Source organism: Alternaria atra (genome assembly GCF_907166805.1).
Source record: "Alternaria atra isolate CS162 genome assembly, contig: 16, whole genome shotgun sequence".
Taxonomy (NCBI): Eukaryota; Fungi; Ascomycota; class Dothideomycetes; order Pleosporales; family Pleosporaceae; genus Alternaria; species Alternaria atra.
Window position 1 is genome coordinate 161,617 of NW_025091313.1, and position 14,138 is coordinate 175,754.

The 14,138-nt window shown below is 50.5% G+C and overlaps 1 protein-coding gene across 1 annotated transcript; it reads left to right on the forward strand.

The window, feature by feature from the left end:
* Positions 1 to 6,002: 6,002 nt before the first annotated feature.
* Positions 6,003 to 13,922, forward strand: ALTATR162_LOCUS94 (uncharacterized protein; the record flags this gene model as incomplete). Its single annotated transcript, XM_043307687.1, has 6 exons — positions 6,003 to 7,676; positions 11,578 to 12,079; positions 12,293 to 12,998; positions 13,049 to 13,382; positions 13,439 to 13,553; positions 13,606 to 13,922. 6 exons carry the CDS (start codon positions 6,003 to 6,005, stop codon positions 13,920 to 13,922), a joined length of 3,648 nt encoding a protein of 1,215 aa, XP_043163622.1.
* Between the last annotated feature and the right edge of the window lie 216 nt (positions 13,923 to 14,138).

Consider the following 14,138-nt stretch of genomic DNA (forward strand, 5'->3'; position numbering starts at 1 on the left):
GTCGGCATCGCCAAACGCACTAAAAGGATCTTCTCTAAGGCAGTTTGGGAGTCAAAAGAGCGTACAGCGGCGATGAGAGATGGCAACAGAGAATGGATAACGCTGCTGGCTTGCGTATGCGCTTCTGGAGATGCATTGCCGCCCGCTCTCATCTACCAGGGCACCTCTGGGGTTCAATCAAGCTGGGTTGACGATCTTTTGGCCGAACAACACCAAGTTTTCGTATCCCACTCGGCGTCAGGATGATCAAATAACGACTTGGGACTTGCCTGGCTTCAACAGGTGTTCGAACGCTATACAGCAGCCAAAGCTCGCCGGCAATGGCGCCTTCTGATACTTGACGGCCACGCCAGCCACCTCACGCCCGATTTTTTGGAGTATTGTGAAGCCAAACGCATCATGGTTATGGTGTATCCTTCCCATTCAACCCACAGCTTGCAGCCGTTAGATGTTGTGCTCTTTTCGCCGCTTTCGAAACACTACACCGAGCAGCTTACCCAACAGCTCCAGCGAACCCAAGGCCTCTCAAGGATCACCAAACGCGACTTCTTCGGCAACTTTTGGCCGGCTTGGAGCTCTACAATGACTCACGATCTCATATTGAAGAGTTTTCAAGCTACAGGCGTATGGCCGATGGACGCAGACCAGGTACTTCAACGCTTCAACAACGACCCACAACAACAAGATGACGAGCCAGGAATTAGAGAGCAAGGCGACGGCGATACCTGGCCTCAGCTGCGCAAAATTTTTGACGCTGCGGTGGCTGACAAGGCCAAAATTGAAGCCAAACAGCTGTCCCAAGGCCTGCACTCGCTGCAGGTCAACAACGAGCTTCTACGACTCGAAAACGCGGAGCTACGCGCTGAGCTCAACCTCATCAAGAAGCGCCCGATAAAGTCTACAACACTGACTACACAAGAAGGCGACGACTGGCACGGCGGAGCTGTATTCTACAGTCCCAGGAAGCTTGCCAGCGAGCGCGCGCGCAAGGCCGCAGAACTGGACGAAGCCGCGGAGCTACAACTCCAAAAAACTCGCGATAGAGAGGCAAGAGCGGCAGAAGCAGCTCACAACAAGCAGGTTCGAGAAGCTGCAAAGGTGGCTCGACAACAAGCCAAAATTGAGCGTGATCGCGAGCAGAAACAGCGCGCTGAGGAACGCGCTGCAGAACGGGCGCTCAAAAAGGAACAACAACAAGCTGCAACCGCTCAAAAAAGTCACGATACAGCAAACAAGCGTAAGCGAAAAGCCTCACCCAAAGCAGCAAAAAAACCGACGAAGCGTCGTCGTGTTGCTGCTGCATCAAGTCGGGTTGACGCTGGTCCGCCTGCGGCGTCTCCTCCACCCAAATATGGCAGAAACGACCGCAAAATCAAGACGCCAGCGAGATTCAAGTAGTGCAAACGCTCTAGAAGCTTCTATGTAGCAATACGCCAGTTTTTTTCACGATAATAGCTATCTGGGGTGGCTCTACAACCTCATCTTTCTGATCGTCTGATCTTGTTGGGATGGCTCGTCACGCGAACTGGCTCGTCACGCGCACGGGCACTGTACCGTGTCCGTGCACCAAATGCGCGCCATCACCAAATGCGCGGAAACCTGATATGCGCCACTTTTTCTCAACACCATAACACAACAACAATGACAGGTATCGAAGAAGCGCTTGCAGAGTGTGATTCTATACCCTCTGGCGACAAGATCCCTTGGCAAAAAATAGCTGACAAGCATGGTGTTGTTCGCTCAACGTTGACGCGCAGGCACCGCTGTGAAACGCGCTCTCGGCAAGAGGTGTCAACATCACAACAGAATCTACAACCACAACAGGAGGCAGAACTTGTGAAGTATATAGAGGACTTAACAGAGCGAAAGCTACCTCCTACAAGAGAGATGGTGCAGATTTACGCGTCTGATATTGCTGGACACCTTGTCTCTGAAAGCTGGGTTGCTCGCTTCCTCCACCGACACCAAGATGAGCTTACATCCCAGTGGAGCACTTCTATGGACCGTAAACGCCATGCTGCTGATTCGGGTGATAAGTACAAGGTGTACTTTGAACACCTGGGCGGCAAGATCGACTTCTACGAAGTGGAGCCAGAGCACACATACAATATGGATGAGAAAGGCTTCCTGATTGGAGCCGTTGGTAGACAGAAGAGGATCTTTAGCAAGAGGCTGTTCAAGAAGAAGCAGTTTAAGCAGATGCTACAGGATGGCAATCGCGAGTGGATAAGCTTGTTAGCGTGTGTTTGCGCCAATGGTACAGCGTTGCCGCCGGCTCTTATCTATGCGGCTGACTCCAACAACATACAATCAACCTGGGTGGAGGACGTGAAGGTAGGAGAACATATGGCCTTCTTCGGAGTATCAGGCAGTGGCTGGTCGAACGATAGTCTTGGTCTTGCCTGGCTTCAGCAGGTGTTTGAGCGCTTCACGGCACCGAAAGCTCGAAGAAAGTACCGCCTGTTGCTTGTGGATGGCCATGGGAGTCACCTGACGGAAGAGTTTCTAGAGTATTGCCACAGGCATAAGATACTATTGGGTATCTATCCACCTCACAGCACCCACACGCTGCAGCCGCTCGATGTGGTGATGTTTAAGCCTCTCAGCACAGCATACTCAAAGAAGCTGGCAACACGCCTTCACAAGCATCAAGGCTTAGTGCCTGTAACTAAGGCTGACTTCTTTGGCCTATTCTGGGACGCTTGGGCGAGCAGCTTTACCGCAAAGAACATCTTCAGCTCGTTCAAGGCAACAGGTGTACACCCCTTCAGCCCCGACGTTATACTCGATCGCTTCACCAATGACGACTCAGACACCTCTAGCAACGCGTCAGAGGAAGCTCCTACATATGGCGGTGAGGCGTGGCAAAAACTAAACACGGTTATGAAACGTGCGTTGGGTGGTGCCTCAGAGAAGGATGCATCTATCGTTCGACAATCGCTCCACCATATGGCTATACAGAACACCCTCCTGCAGAGCGAAAATGAGGGTTTGCTTGACGCCCTTACTGTCAAGAAAAGGAGAGAGATAAAGGGCAAGCCTCTTGACCTGCTGCAACACTATGAGTACTGGGGTCCTTCAATGATGTGGACTCCTCGGTCATTTAGAGAAGCCAAAACCCGCATGAAGCTTGCAAGGGAGGAGAGAGAGGCAGAGGAGAAGAAAAAGGCTGACATGAAGGAGCTTGCTAAGGCCAACAAGCTATACAACAAAAAGATTGCGCAGGAGAAGCGTGATGCGCGCGCGAGGGAGAAGGAAGAGCGCGACTGGCTGAAGGCTGAGAAGGCTAAGGAAGTTGCTGAACGCAAGGCAGAGAGAGAGCGCCAAAGGCAAGCTCGCGACCATCAGAAAACTATCCAAAAGCCGCCTACAGGCAAGCGCAAGGCTTCACAACAAGCAGCACCAAGGAAGAAGCAGAAACGTAGTACTAGAGATGATGTGGGTGGTGCCTCGCGCACGGCGCGTACCCCAACACCGCCACACCAAACCAACACTCGCGGCCGCAAAATCCTCCGGCCAAGAAAGTATTGGTGAGAAAGTTTGTCGCATAGGTCTATAGAGTACTCTGTTAAGTTGACTTATAATAACCACTTATGTGTGTGGCTCTACAGCCTCAATTTTGTGCAGTCCGTTTTGGTGATGCGCGTGCATTGACTGACGGCGTGCATTGTGTGCACGGACACGGTACCGTGTCCGTGCACCCAATGCGCACACATCACCATAACAGTACTTTGCAAAAATGAGGCTATTAAGCCACACACAAAAGCAATCATCACAAGATTTCTTAGTGGAGTGTTTTATAGACTTATGCGACAAACTCTGCCACTACAGTTTCTTGCGCGGAGCAATTTTGCGGCCACGGGAGTTGTACTTTGGTGGAGGTGTTGGGGTGCGCGGCGTGTCAACAACACCACGACGCGTAGCTGCAACACCGCAATTCTGCTTCTTCTTAGGTGCTGTACTTTGTGAAGCTTTTCACTTGCCTCTTTGGGATGATTGTAGCTCTTTTTCACGGTCTTTCTTCTCTCTGTCCTTGCGTCGTTGCTCCTTGCGCGCATCGATTGCCTTGCGCTCCTCTGCCTTCGCCTTCCTCCGTGCCTCTTGGTCTCGTGCACGCTGCGCCTTCTTTTCTTCTGCAATCTTGTCGTTGTATAGCTTATTAGCCTTCTTCAACTCTCTCATGTCGGCCTTGTTTTTCTCATCTGCTTCCTGCTCCTCTTTTGCCTGCTTCATGCGCACCTTAGCTTCGCGGAATGAGCGAGGAGTCTACAACATCTCCGGTCCCTAGTACTCATAATGTTGTAGCAAACTTAGAGACTTGCCCTTGCTGTTGCCCTTGCGCTTAGTGACTAACGCGTCGCGAAGCCCCTTATTTTCGCTTATTAGAAGAGTGTTTTGTATAGCCAAATGGTGTAGCGATTGTCTCATAGTTGAGGTGTCCTTCTCTGAGGCACCACACAACGCTCGTTTGGCGACAGTGTTTAGCTTTTGTCAGGCATCTCCGCTATACGTAGGAGCTTTAGAAGACGCGTCGCTTGCTGTTTCTGTGTCGCTATTCGTGAATCGATCGAGGATAACGTCGGGATCGAAGGGGTGTATGCTTGTTGCGTTGAACGAGCTGAAAATGTTCTTTTCTGTGAAGCTGGCTACCCAAGCGTCCTAGAAAAGTGAGAAGAAATTGGCTTTCTTTACAGGAACTAAGCCACGGTGCTTGTGAAGGCGTGTTGCTAGCTTCTTTGAGTACGCTGTGCTGAGAGGCTTGAACATTACTACATCTAGCGGCTGCAACGTATGGGTGCTGTGAGGCGGATAAACAGCTAAGATTATCTTGTGCCGGTGACAGTACTCCAGAAAGTCCTCGGCTAGATGGCTCCCATGGCCATCCACGAGCAGCAGGCGGTACTTCCTCCGAGCTTTGGCTGCTGTAAAGCGATGGAAAACCTGCTGGAGCCAAGCAAGTCCAAGACCATCGTTGCTCCAGCCGCTCTGTGATGTGCCGAAGAAGCACATATGCTCGCCTGCTTTTACATCCTCCACCCAGGTGTCTTGGATGTTTTTTGACTCTGCCGCATATATGAGGCCTGGTGGCAGAGCTGTACCGTCCGCGCAAACGCATGCCAACAAGCTTATCCACTCGCGATTGCCGTCTTGGAGTTGCTGTCGAAACTGCTTCCTCTTGAAGAGCCGCTTACTGAAGATCCTCTTCATCCTGCCAACAGCTCCAATCATGAAGCCCTTCTCGTCCATATTGTAAGTGTTCTCCGGCAGGATGTCGTAGAACTGTATCTTCTCGTGCAGAAGCTCAAAGTAACGTGTGTACTTTTCACCAGAGTCAGCGTTGTGACGATCGCGGTCCATAGACGTTGACCATTGAGAGGTGAGCTGGTCGTCATTACGGTGGACAAAGCGGCCAACCCAGGCGTCGGAGACGGGTACCTGAGCAACATCTGATGCGTAAGTTTGCACCATCTCCCTTGTAGGTGGTAAGAGTTCTTCTGTGAGTTTATCTATGTACTTGACAAGCTCTGCCTCCTGTGGTGGTTGCAGTTTGCGGCGTGCTAAACCCGCCTCTTCGCGGGAACGCGTCTTGCCTCGCCATCGTCGCGTCAACGTTGACCGCACCACATTATGCTTTGTGGACAATTGCGACCACGGAATATCTTCTTGGCGTTCGAAAGTATCTGCCTCTGCAAGCGCTTCTTTTAGGCCCATTGTAGCGTTGTGCAGTAAGTACTCAAAAAATGGTGTATGCGACGCGTACCGCGCATTGACTGATTGTGCGCATTGGGTGCACGGACACGGTAGCGCAGCGATCGAGACCGACGGCCTCTGCGGCGAAATGCAGACTTCAGACTTCAACCGATGACGTGCGGGGCGACACCTTGGATATGCTTCTCGTTCCAACGTCGGCCTTGACTGCAGTATTTGAGGTCTGAAGGAGTGCGCGCAACCTCGTGGACGCGCTCCGCTCGTTCTGGTGGCCCGGGATCGACACTGACATCATGAGTCGGCCATCACTCGCGCGCGAGGAGAGGCAGCGGGAGCGGGAACAGATGAAAAGAGAACGCGATGTCTTACTGCTCTACGGCTCGGCCTTTGCCAACATCCCTTACATTGAACATGTGCCGAAACATTGCCCACGGCTGGCTCCAGATGCTGTCCTTACAGCCCTGTGCAAACTGGCCGCCATCCGACTCAATGCCGAACGATGCATGGTCTCGCTCCTAGACGAAGAAAGCGGTCGCCAACACTGGCTTTCTGAAGCTACGCGCGATCTTGCACTTCGTCCAGAGATGCCAGGAGATGCGCCCGAGACTCTTTGGTTGGGAAACGTGAGTACTCCACGAAGCTGGGGCTTGTGTAAAGAGCTGCTGAGCTTGTCCCCCGAAGACGAACCAGTCTTCTCCATCGACGATCTTACCAAAGATGGAAGATCCACCTTCCGAGACCACATCAAGGGCATCCCTGAGATGCATTTCTTCGCTAGCACGGCGCTCAAGAGTCCCAATGGTTGCATCGTCGGCTCCATGTGTGTCTTTGACAGCAAGTCACGTGATGGGTTAACCAAAGAAGAGGTTGTTCTCTTGCGGGGTCTAGCAGCCACCGTCATGGACCATCTTCATACATACACGGTCCAGGATTGTTACCGGCGCGGGGAGCGCTTCACTCGCGGCCTCGTCTCATTTGCCGAAGGCGCTGCAGTCATATCGCCACTCGACACAGGCAGCAACATCGATCCCACCCAGAAAGATGCAACGAATGTAGTACATCTACAAAGCACCTCGGCCCCTTCACCTCCTAGACCTGACGCGTCTAAACTTGCCATGCCCTCCGTCGACACGAGTATCGCTGCATCTCCCGAAGGGACTGCGAAGCCTACCTCCCCACCTACCTCGCCAGTGTCCAAAACCCGCAGCGAATCTGTCCGAAATCAGGCTATAGGGAAACTTCAAAACAAAATCTTGCCCATGAACGCAAAGTCCATGTTTTCACGAGCTGCCAGTATTATGATGGCTTCCAGCGATCTCGACGGAGTGCTTATTCTCGACGCCTCAGTCGCTGCCAATTACCAGCGACACGGCCCATGGGGCTTTGCGAATGGCACTGACACTCCTTATGAGTCCGACATGTCGAAAATGCCCTCTAGTGACAGCGCAAGTGGTACCGATGGAATTGCCTCGAACTGCGCTTCGTCTCGTTCAAGCTCAAAAAAATGTCAAGTGCTTGGAATGGCGACCTCTGACCGGACTGGCGAGGTACAGCTCGCAGATATTCTCGAAGCAGACCTTGGACGACTTCTCCAGGAATTCCCCAATGGCAAAATCATCACTTTTACTACCAATGGTCTTAGTCTGTCTTCAAATGATGATAGCTCAGATCTGTCTGGTGCTAATGGTGTAAAACCCTCGCAATCTGGGGAGCCACCGAAGCGAACAGCCAGTCAAAAATCACTAAGAGGATCCAAAGCCGTGCAAGCAATGTTTCCTGGTGCTCGTTGCGTCGCCTTCGTACCATTCTGGGACTATGAAAGGTCGAGGTGGTTTGCGGGGTGTTTGTGTTGGAGCAACAATATTAGGCGGCTACTGTCGCCAGCTGTGGATCTCGCGTATCTCAAGATATTCAGCCACTCAATCATGAGGGAACTCTCACGCCTGGATGCGAGGGCTTCAAATATGGTATGTTATCTTTCACCTGTTAAAAACCGAAGTGGTATATATGGGCAAGCTTTGTACCAATTTTCAAGCGCAGTGGTATCCTGGAGCTTACGAGGTGTTGGCCTCAATCCCGATGAAAATCATACGATGGCTGTTGACCCATGAGATCATACTGTTCATTCTGCTGACATATTCTACTGTGCAGACCAGGACGAATTTTGTGGCCTCTATCTCACACGAACTACGATCGCCTTTAGTGAGTGTGACCCGTCCAGACATGGTAATACTAGTCCATGTAATCCTGATATCCTGATATACTAGTATTACTTATACTAGTATATCAGGATTATCTTAATCGTTGGACTAGTCCAATACTAGTATAACAGCCTTGGCATTGTTTCGGCCCCGAAAATCTCTACGTTTCCGTGTCAGATACAAGGAGAAGCTTAGATGTACTGCATAGGAAAGAGCTATCAATAGTAGGACCGATAACTACTACGATCTGCGGAAGCTCCGGAAGCAGAGGAGATATAGGAGAAAGCGGGGGACAGAACACGAACAAGAGAATCATCATTTTTGACACTTCATCTCGATCATCAATTTCTGCTAAGCGCATTTCAGCATTCTATCTGACACTCCGTCCTGAACATTCCACATGTTCGTGTATCTCTCAAGATCGATATCGAATAACCCTTATTATGGACTCGGAGTCTAGCACGTCTCAATTATCGTCATCACAGCCAGGATACCCGCCTTCTACTTCGAACACAGCGACCGCACGACTCGAGAAATTCGAAACCGTTTTTAGGAGGACATATCCGGACCCATCCGCACATGCCGTATCTCGTCCTGCATACACAAATGCCGAACTTAGACTACGCAGAACAAGCGGGGCCGTGCTCTATGTCTGTCTATCTCTAGGCTGCAAATGGAGCAACGGTAGTAGGGGCAACTGCGTCAAACATGCTAGACTCCATGACATCACCATCGTGAACCCGAAACGGCTTCCATCACGCAGAACCGCATCCACGGCCTCACCCACAGCCTCAACACCCAACATTCTTGGATATATGGTGCCTCGGGGCGAAGAAGCCACTCTCAGAAGGGCGTTTAATCATCAACGCTATATCGAGATGCTAATATCGCTCTTTACGGTTCATCGATTAACTTTTTCGGCGATTGAATATGGTGCCATTAAGGAGTTTGCCCTCGCATGCAGTGCTCTCAAGAATATCGACATTCATTCATAATATTCATTTTTATGAATGCATATTATATTCATTGCAATGAATATTAGTTTAATGAATGAATATCGATATTCGAATATTTGAATATTTCACGTGACATTTTAGTGTGAAAATCTAAGAATTTTGCTCGCGATCTCGTTCAGAGGATGCCACCTTACTGTTGACAGGTCTAGAAAATATGGTGATATCTGACTAGGAGAGACCGAAGTTCTAGACCTTCGGTGAGACCGAGAATATCGGATTGACCGTCGGCCAGACCGAAGAGCTGAAGTCAGTGTGGTTTTCAATCCTGTCCATCTTTATCAATCGATATTGACGATTGACTTGAATTGACCTGGAATTGACATAGAATTGATCAATCCTCTTGGCACTTTCGCCATTGAGGCCAGAGTTGCTAACAATCAATCCGATCGGCGCATTGATTCGCATATATATCCTATTTGAGCGTGCAAGGTGTAGATAATGGTCTGTGATGCGGTGCACAGCTCTTTGCCTGTCTCGTTCGCGAATCGATCCGCCGATCGGATTGATTGTTAGCAACTTTGAGGTGGACATTCAAGATCGTGATGTGGAAGTACGTGAACCAGATGCATTTGATGCATGGGATCGTAACCAGCACGTCTTAAACGAGATCAAAGATGAACTAGAACATTTTATCAATGATACACCAATTAACCTTCCAAAGGGCACTACTGCGCTCAACTGGTGGTTGATTCCAGCCAATCAATTGGCCTATCCTTGCCTTTATCGTATGGCAGTAGACATCCTCTCAATTCCGCCTATGTCAGCTGAACCGGAGCGTATCTTTTCAGGGGCACGCCGTACAATCTCATGGGAGCGCTATTGCCTGGGCGCTGAGAATATTGAGAGAGGAGAGTGCTTGAAGTCGTGGCTGAAAAGTGGGCTTGTAGATAGCTGGCGGGCAGAGCTTCTTCAGCAGGAACTACGGCAGGAACTACAGCAGGAAGGAGGGCAGGAAGGTGGTGAGGATATCGAGATGGAAGGCGCTGAGATAGAGTAGGGCAAAGCTTTCGCACACCTCAACACCATGCCAAGATACTGCCAAGAACGATATTCGAATATTATATTCATTCATTCATGATGGAGCACGGATGAATGAATATATTCATAAGCCTAAAAAAGTATGAATATATGCATTCATATATTCTTGAGAGCACTGCTGTCCCTTCAAGCCTTCCTTCTCGCACGTTCAAAAGAAGCTCTTGCGGCAGCCATCGCAGCCGCCGAGTCTGTCGCCGATAACAAGGATATTGAGAGAATGTCAACACAATTAACAGCGCCGTCGACGTCCTCTCAAAGAGGTGACACTAGATCACAGCGAACTACCGCGAACACAGCCAGCGGCGATAAATGCAGCGGGTGAGAAGGTATTGCACCGCTCAGAAAGCTTCACACAATTGCTGTATGGCTGGATCTCTCCTCACTCCATTCTGATATGTGGAGAGATGCCGTGGGTCTTGAACTTGGCACGGATAATACCACACGCTGGTCGTCGTGGTACAAAGTCATAAACAACGCCATCAAGAAGAAGGCACAGATCAACCGCTTCTTTACTCAATATGACCACGATCTTGGCGAAAATATGCTAGATACCTCGGATTGGGTGTTATTGGAGAGAACCCAGATATTTCTTCAAGTCTTTGACGAAGCCACTCGGGATGCCGAAAGGGACCATGCATTTGTTGCAGATGTGCTTCAGCTTATGGATGCGATCCTGCAGCACTACGAAGACACAAAGTTGAAACACTCACCAGATGGCCCCGAGCCTGGCCCTTGTATGCTACATGCCATTGACATGGGCTGGTTTGTTCTTGATAAATACTATGCCTTAACGGACGAAGCACCTGTATATACTGCCGCTCTTCTCCTCGATCCCTCGAGACGACTGGCCTACCTCGAAGAGAACTGGCCAACTGAGTGGCATGCCGCTGCAATCGACAGAGCACAACAGGTATGGGAGAGTGAGTACAAGGACTTCGTCCTTCCGGAGGAGGTCTCTATTTCTGCCGCTCCTGCTGTTGTACAGTCCGCGGTGACACCACTTGAGCGGTTAAAGCAACGCACACAGCCGAAAACCACCGTATCCACGGATAGAGATACATTCGATGCTTTTATTAGAGAGGATCCAGTTGACCTTCATGGTAGTACAGCACTAGAATGGTGGTGTCAACCGGAGCAAAGACGGCGATATCCACGACTTCACCGCATGGCTGTGGATATACTTTCGATCCCACCGGAATCCGCAGAGCCAGAGCGTACATTCTCAGGTGCTCGACGAACCACACGTTGGGATAGATCGAGACTGACTTGTGATAACATTGAGCTCATTGAATGCATCGGCAACTGGCTGCGCAACCGCCATATCAGGACTGGGGGTGTGGTTTTGCATGAGGACGAGGTTGATAATATGGATATCGATGTAGCAGTAGTGTAGAGGTTAATCGATTTAATCGCGATTTGTACGGCGATTTGTGTCTTGTAGCTCGACACTAGAAAATGCCAAGGATATCAGGATATCAGAAATCATATACTAGTATACTAGTATAAGGATTTCGTAATACTAGTATACCAGGATAAGCATTTTGGAACTGATATACTAGTATTACCATGTCTGGACCCGTCCATCACTTAATTTATATTCTTACAATCCCTAGCATGGCATCCTCGGCGCCTTGGAATTCATCAAAGACACGCCCTTGGACATCTTTCAGACTAGTATGCTGAACTCACTCAATGCCTGTGGGACGACCCTACTTGACACTATCAACCACGTCATGGATTATGCAAAACTCGGTGAAGCGAGACAAAGCATCTCTTCCAAGCGACTGCTGGACGGGAACACGATACGACTTTCTTCAAAACCATTGAAGATCCGAAGAAACAAAGCGCCTGCTTTCGATCTGAGCATTGCGACAGAAGAGGTCGTGGAGGCTGTCTTCAGCGGCTCGACATACGTTCCCGTAACTTCTAAGCTCCTGGATGCCGCGGAAACTCCGACATTCGAAGCCTCAGATCCAATGCCGCAACGCAAGTCATGCTTTATCGTCCTCGACCTAGCTTTCGAAGACGACTGGGTCTTTGCATTCCCGGTGGGTTCTTGGAGAAGGCTTGTTATGAATCTTTTTGGAAATGCGGTGAAATACACCTCATCAGGATGTACGTCATGCCCCCATAATCCTCCTGCACCTTGAAAGACTTGACCTGGAAACCCAAGAGGATCTCAAATAGAGCATCAGCGTCATTTCATGTTTGAGTTCACATACGCAAGCTACTGTAGCGCGAGTTGCTCTTGTAGCATGCAGTCTTTTTCAGTCCCTTGATCACTTAACATTCAGGCCATTGCTATACTAATCGTTCCTTGTTACTTAGTTGTTCATGTCTCCCTACGAGTCAGCCGTGGGGCAGAGAACTCAAGTGCGGCTACTAGTGTCACGCTCACTATAAAGGATACCGGTGCCGGTATAAGCCCAACTTTCCTTGTTAACGGAGCTTTCCAAGCCTTTTCACAAGAAGATACACATGCCGTTGGAACTGGTCTCGGCCTTAGTATTGTCAAGCAAATCATCGACATCAATGGTGGAAATGTTGACATCCGCAGTGAACTGGCGGTCGGGACCGAAGTTACGGTCAAAGTTGCACTACCTAAGCCAGACAGATCCATCACAGGCAATCCCGAGCGTTCACGATTTTTATCGTTTTTACCGCGTTTGAAGAGCCGAAGGATATGCATCCTGCACAAGAAGTTGGAATTGGTCGAAGCGCGGACTCAGTCGCCGGAAGACGAGGGCCTTCAACGCTTCATTAGTTCTCTCGCAAGGACATTAGAGGACCATTTGCACATGGACGTCACACTCACCACAGAATGGGAGGGACACGGTGCAGAGCTGGTGATCTGCCCAGAAGTCTCCTTCGACTACCTTGCGGCAATCAGACGTGACCGAGTATCGGCCCACCGAGCTTCTCGCCGAGCTCCCGTGGCCATCTTCGTCGCTAGGGATAGTCTAGAAGCTGCAACCCTTCGATCCGATGAGCGAGTCTCAAACAGAGAATCGGTAGTCAAGATCATGACTCAACCGTAGGTTCTTGCATTTCCCAGCTACAAAACCCCTAGCTGACATATTCCAGATGCGGACCATATAAGCTGGCGTACGTGCTCGACGCCTGCCTTGATCGCTTCGCACATCCCGAGGAAAACACCGTGAGCCCCGGAAACCTCTCCACCCCGCCTGCGCAAAATCTGCTAGAGACGCAAATACGAGAAGACCCCTCGACAATACTCAAGTGGCTCTACATAGACGACACCTTGCCGAGAGCTACGCCGAATACTCCTCTATTGTCAGCTGCTGGGACTCTTTCTACAGCCGGGTCAGCGGCGAACAAAGTCCGACCCAGCCTCAGCGAAGAAGAACCAATTGTCTCCCACATCCTAATCACAGACGACAACCCGCTCAATCGGAAAGTGAGTCAACCGCAGACCTAAGCATCTTCCTTCGCTCCCATAGCTAACGCCCCCAGCTCCTCGTTACCTTCATGCGCAAACAATGTCTCCAATACCAAGAAGCCTCAAACGGCCTCGAAGCCCTCAAAGCCTACCAACAAGACGCTTCGAAATTCGAAGTCATCCTAATGGGTACTTCCCCCGCCTTCCCCGCTCATCCCACCCACTCACAATCTCCCCACAGATATGTCCATGCCCATAATGGACGGTATGAGCGCCACGCGCGCCATCCGCGAATTCGAAAACGAGCTCAACCTCCCGCGGTGCTCCATCATTGCTCTCACGGGCCTCACATCCGCCAGCGCGCGGCTGGAGGCCTGGCGCTCGGGCATCGATCACTTTATGACGAAGCCTGTCAACTTCAAGATGCTGGGGAAATTGCTGAAGAAAGAGGAGGAAAGACGGGTAGAGCGCGTTAGAGCAGGCAAAGAAGACATGGGTATCGTACGAGATGTGCAGGATTTGGAGGTGGAGAATGAGGTTGCTTTGCCCAAGGTGTGAGGGCGATGACCGGAGCGGGAGCGGTATCCTTGGTCTTTTCTGAGGGAGACGGAGAGGAGAAGGAATGCACTGGTACGCTGACGGGGCGCGGACGGAGATAATTGCCGCTGAGAGAAGCGGAGAAGCGCACGGTATCATGAACGCCTTGCATGGCCGTGTCCCATGTCGCTCAGCTATAATACACCACACACCGTGCGACACGCTACTGCACCACGC